Source organism: Chaetura pelagica, unplaced genomic scaffold (assembly GCF_000747805.2).
Source record: "Chaetura pelagica isolate M959 unplaced genomic scaffold, ChaPel_1.0 scaffold453, whole genome shotgun sequence".
NCBI classification, from domain to species: domain Eukaryota; kingdom Metazoa; phylum Chordata; class Aves; order Apodiformes; family Apodidae; genus Chaetura; species Chaetura pelagica.
In genome coordinates this window covers 1857142-1863141 of record NW_009952879.1, presented here as the reverse complement: position 1 = coordinate 1863141, position 6000 = coordinate 1857142, and the positions used below count along the sequence as shown (strand labels likewise).

General features: G+C 43.6%; 1 protein-coding gene across 1 annotated transcript in view; it reads left to right on the top strand.

Moving 5' to 3' along the window:
- LRRK1 (leucine-rich repeat kinase 1) overlaps positions 1-6000 on the top strand; it is a 75862-nt gene that overhangs the window by 33498 nt on the left and 36364 nt on the right. The window contains exons 10-11 of the mRNA XM_009995305.1: positions 2694-2806; positions 3921-3997. Of these exons, the coding sequence (XP_009993607.1) occupies positions 2694-2806; positions 3921-3997 (190 nt within the window). The remainder of the gene's footprint in view (positions 1-2693; positions 2807-3920; positions 3998-6000) is intronic.

Genomic DNA, 6000 nt, shown 5'->3' with positions numbered 1-6000 from the left:
CCCCCCCCCCATTTTCATTAAAATTAAGCTTGGTGGGTAGGAGCTACCATGACCGATACTGAACACTAGATGGTGCTTCAAGGGCACATTTCTTTGGGTGTCTCAGCTTAGAAGCTGCGAAGGGAGGTGAAGGCACCCAGTACAAGGCCTCAGGGAAGACCTCTGGGCAGTCTCTGCTGGTGGTGTGTCTTCAAAGTTACCAAGCAGAAGCTGCCTTAAATAGTACCAGTTCTTACCTGTTTCTCTTCAGCTTTACTTTCCTAAAAGAAATAAATAGCAGGTATTTTCAGTCCCCAAGAGCTACAGTGGGCTGAGAAACAAGTAGGTGAAAGCCCATGCCTAGATCATCCCTGGCTTGAGCTAACCCTTGGTTTAGGGTTTGTGTTGGGGAATAAGGCTGTACTCGAGCTCCAGCCCACTCCAGAAGTCAATATGGGAAGGGAGAGAAATGGGCAGCAATGTGCTCCTGCATATAAGGTGGGAACAGCAGTGAGCTGTCTTCTCCTTGGGAAAAGCTGAAAGCAGAGAAGGCCTGTGACTTGAAAGCAAGGCTAGTGGGTTATATAGTTTATCAGGGACCTTTGCTTGGTTTGTGGAGGGGTCTTAGGACTGGGTGCAGCTTACAGTCACTAATAAGATAGATACACTAAAAGTGTGTTAAGGGAAGCAGAGGCCTTCTTCCATCTGTTGCCTTCTAAAGGAACCAACCATAGATGCTCCTGACCCTCTCTGGTTGGAGGTATTCAGGTTAAGACTCCGGTCAGCTTTTCCACATTGTGAGCTGAACAAGGCAGCCTGATCTGAGTGCTGCAGTTCCTTCCCTCTGAGCCCTTTTTTCCTGCTGCAGCAGTAGGAAGTTGTCGCTGTTGCCATTGTCTCACTTCTGGAGGCACCCATTCTCTTCCTGGAAGGCAGCAAAAATGGAGAAGTTAGAGATGAAAATGAAGAGGCAATTGCAAAACAAGGACTGGTGATCTTCGGAATTACAGTGATGAAGAGCCACAGCCAGTTGAAAGTCACTAATTTTCCCCCTGTGGAGCAGGCATATAAGTGTTGCACATAATCTCACCAGACTCTGAGCTCTCCTGGAGAGTGGCCTTTGTCAGTGTTTGTGGGGGACATGTAACATGGACACAGTTGACTGAAAATGAAGCACCCCAGCTAGACCACACAGAACAAAGTTTGTGCTAATTCTGGAACATGTAGCCTCCCTCTTCTCCTGCCCCCTGCTCAGGGATATTTTGGGGGAGAAGTCTGAAGCATTGTCATTGAAGAGCCCCATGCTGGTACTTGGATAGAGCTCCACACCAGGCGCCAAGGAGGGACTGAGTCTTCCTTCCAACGGGAGGTTTGAGCCAGTGGAAGATTAATGCTGGTAAAAGCCTTGGCTGTCAAGACACGAGTGGCAGGGAGGGTTTTATAGTTTGCACGATTCTTCAACGCGTTCCTCTAGTGGCTCACTCTGCAGTTTTATATTTTACTTGACCATCGCCGAGTCCCACCAAGGCCCGGTGCTGCCCCTCGCCTATCACTAGAGGGAGCGTTTGCACGGTAATTGCCATTCCAGCGACAGCTCGTTGTCCATCGCTTCTGTCACATGGATACCTCATATTTTTCCAATCTGAGAAACACGGAGGAAGGCCAACAGACTGGCTTCCTGAGACGTTATTAATCCTGCTTGATGAAAAGGGGCATAAACCTTTTATATTATGTGGAGTGCTTAAAACATTTAACACATATGAAGCTGAAGTCTCTGCTGGTAGAACATGAATTCCATGGAGTATCATTCATTAATACTGCTGTACTTGTGGCATGAGATAATTCAGATTACATTCTGCTTATCTCAGTTTTCATGATGGGTGGAGAAACTTGCAGAATAAAGCTGGTGGGAAACTCTGCATAGAAGACTCTTTTTCAGTGGAAAATTAGATTTTTAACCCAATGAAAATGATCATTTGAGCCTTGTCATTATTTTTAAGGACAGATGGCAGAGCATAAGCTTTACAAATTTGAAAGGGAATTACATTATTTTTTCTTTTATATTTCAATTAAATAAAAAGGAGAGCTTGGTTTACCCTTATTGATGGTATTTGCAGCTGAATCCTGTCTGTATGGTTGTTAACTGTATGGTGTTGATCAGCTTCACTTCTTGTTAAGATTTCTGGTGTGAGGAGAAAAGAAGTAACTTGTGTAAATCTTGGAAAGTTAATATAAATCCTTTCCATTTTAATAGACATGTCATAACTAAGCAATTAAAAAATTTTCTCGTGTGAAATCATTCACATCTTGCAATTAGTTTTATGCATGCACAGCAGGTGTAAGCCACTGTAGCTTGCACAAATGTGTAAGACTTCTCATCCCTACGTGGCACCCTGTGTAGGTAAATCATGCTGTTCTTTTCCATTTGGAAAGGTTTCCTCACTAAAAGTAAAATGCCTTCTTATATGGGTTGTTTCCAGTTGCATCTGTCAGCAAGTAGACTAATAATCTCCCAGAACTAATAGTGGTGTTGCTTCGTGCAGAAAATATACTGCTGGAGAGAAGGAAATGTTTGCATGCTAGGCAGTACGGACAGGATGTTCTGATGAATAAGAAGAACTTTCTTCATGTTTCTGTTATTTAATACCCATGCTAAAAAACCTCTTTCTGTGTGTTTGATGGACTCTGCTAACTCTAGGCCATTCCTCTTTTAGGCTTTAGTGTCCCTGAAGCTGCTGGGAAATCAGTTAGTTTCATTGCCTCCACAAGAGAAGTGGAATTGCAAACAACTTAAGTCACTGGATCTTTCCAAAAATCAACTTGGGAAGTAAGTGTTTCTTTCAAATTTTTTCCAAGAAAACAAAAGCTGAAGAAATAATAGCAAATGCAATCCCTTCTGTAATACAAAGAGTGTCAGTTGTGAATTAATTACCTGCATAGAAGCCATTGATATCCACATACCGTGCCTCTAAGTATATTGTGTCTGTGACAGTGATGAATTATCCTTTACTGATTCTTTGGGCATTTAGCACACTCTATCATTTATTAAGTGGATAGATTACTGATAATGGCAGTTTAATTTCAGAGCATGTAGGAATTTCTTTAACCCTGTGTGTAGTTCATCGCTACAAATACTAGTTAATGGGGAGCGTATCTTAACCATAAACCATCTGGCTGGACTGTGGTTTGTTGTTAGCATGGAGTTTTGTTTTGGAAAAAATAAAAAGCCTTTGTTTTTTAGATGGAAGTGTAACCAGCTGCAAGTTCATAAAGAAGACTGATGTTAGTCAGGTCATCCAATAAAAGAGTGATGTTCTATTTAGAAATTACAATAGGGAGGTTTAACACAGAGAGTTAAAGGTCCTTTATCTTCTCTACAACTGCATTGAACTGTGTCATACTAAGTCACATTTGGGTGCGTGTCCAGTAAATTTTTTGGAGTTCTTATGAGTTGCTGTGTCAGTTGCAAAAGACAAATTACAGCTTTTTGAATGTCTCAGTGCATTTCCAGATTCACGTTGTGGGGTCATCTTGTCAGAGGCTCTCTGGTGAGAGCAGGGGATGGCAGCAGGTCGATTCTCCAGAGCTTCTGGTGGAGCCCATTGCCTTTGCTGTTTGACAACCTACTTAACATTGACACCCATAAAGCTGGGGGTCAAGTGCTCTCACCCTGGGAGCCAAAAGCGCTGCCTTGCAGAGCTCTGTTAATTTGCCAGAAGAAACCCACTGGGCCTGGACAAGTGTTGGTGGAGCCTGGCTCTGTGATTGCACAGCAGGTTTCAATCTCATCTCTCAAAAGCAGACAGGAACCCATAAGATCTGTGCTGGGAATCCCACAGCCTTGAGATGGTCCAGACTGCACCACACAGTGTCCTAGGCACACAGCTCCAGCACACTTCTCCACTGCTCTGTCCAGTGTCACCATTCTGTTTTGCCTACAGGAGTGACGAGGGATTTAAAACAAAGCGGATCTCCTTCTTCACCACGAAGAACAGGGTGCGTGGTGGCCCAGAGGCAGGTAAGGGACACAGCAGTGAAAGTGAGGGGGAGGGAGCGCTGAGAATGAGTGCCAGGTGAGCTGTGAAGCATCAGGAATCTCTGGAGTTTAGCTGGAGGGAAATCAGTGCCCTTTAAAGTGCAGCAGCATTTAGATTTAGAGGAATTATGTTTAGGTAAAATGTTCCTAAATAAATGGTGTAGCTGGTTGGTACCATCAATATAGAAAGGTGAAGCATGAGTGAAACCTGTTTCTTGGACTGAGATTTTATTCTTTTCGTTAAGGTCATCCATTTTAGCCAGAGTACTGACTGACATGTTGAAGGGAAATTAACCCATAATTATTCTTATTAGTCTAAGCATTGTTTCTGTTGCTCAATTGGTTGATTGCCTGTTTTCCCCTGTCTCTGATTTGCACCCACAGATTGGGGCAGAGCAGAAGAGATGTTCTGATTTAGTGCACGTGAAATCCCAGAGAGAACAAAGGAATATCTAAAGACATTTCCACTGCTTCCTGCTCTCTGTGGGATTCATCTGCATTTCTTTTTGTTTGTTTGTTTTATTTTAAAGCACTTGGAGAGCTTTCTCCTTCTCAGCTGCCTGAAGAATGGCTTGCTGGAAAGCATTCTTTGCAAATCAGAGAGTGGAATAGGGCTGGCGTCTTCGTGACGCAGATCCGAGCAACCCTCAGCTGCTCGTGGGAGGGAGAGGCTCTCCTGCAGCAAATGCTTTCCTCAATTCCCCTGACAATTGTGCCTGTTCTCAGGTCAAAGTGAATAGGTAAAATTGGTGAATGCACTAAGAACAGCCATAGGTGTAAGTTAGCACGGAAGGTCTTAAAATCCAGACTGCTCATCTAGGAGGCAAACTCTGCTCTACCTGGACCTCCAGGCAAGGTTAATCCTACCTCATTTTCCTGCCTCTGGAAGCAGAGGCTGCTGTGCAGCAAATCCTGGATCTGCACCCTGAGGAGGAGAAAGGATCTGTCTGTGTTGTTTTGCAAATAGGAAGTGGAAGTAGAAATGCTGTGACATCAGTGAAATTGGAAGAATTGGAAAAAGAGTCTGAATCTTGTGAATCTATGGAGTCTGACATATCCTCAGGGCTTCTCTGTAATGTGCTACAGGAGCATTTCCCAATGGGGAGAGGAGGGCAGGAGCAGAGGGCAAAGGCAGCTAAAACCAGCAACAAAAGGGAATTGTTGTCCTCGTGGAAATTTCTTCATGCTGCCAACCCAGCATAAGCCCTCTACATAAAGGAGGGGAGGATGGACTCTGCATTAGTACCACTTGAAAAGCCTTGGCACCTAACACCCTGGTGCAGCCTGGAGCTGCCTGAGGTTGCCTCAGGTTGCAGAAGGGCACATGGTAGCCCACCTGGCTGGTGCCACGGTTGAATGGGCACAGAGACAGAGCAAACTCAACTCATATTTTTCTCTCTGTTCCCCTGCCAAGTATGGCTTGGTGAGACTAGAGCATGTGGCCAAGAATTTAAAGGACATCAAGAGAAAGAAGCTGGAGTACATCAGCTGTCCACAAAAGTCTCCTAGTGGGGTGGGAGGCAGGTTTTGATGTGATTTTACCAACAAAGCTATTTACTCAGGTCTAGATTATTTAAAGAGAATAATTTATGGATGTTCACTATATGTGACTGATAAATCTCAGAATAACTTCTTGCACACTCATGTGGTGTTGGTGGCATTTAGTCATCCAAAAATATATTTTCAAGATGGGTTTTGTTTTAATTTTTCTACAGTTCTTTAAAAGAAAATTTGAGCTCAAGCCAGAGAAATCATAAATACCTCATGAATAAATAATTACAATTCATAAACACCTCAAGCTTGCTTCCAATATAGTACACTCCTTTCTGCCTGGGACTCTTTGGTGAATTGAGAGTATTGCTGCTATTTTAGGTGTTTGCTCCTACGTGTCCAAGAGGGACTAAATCTGTCTGTGCCTAAGTGCACACTGAGGAGGAACAATGACAAGTTTAAGTCCAGCGATGAGCCAGAAAGGAAGTTAATTG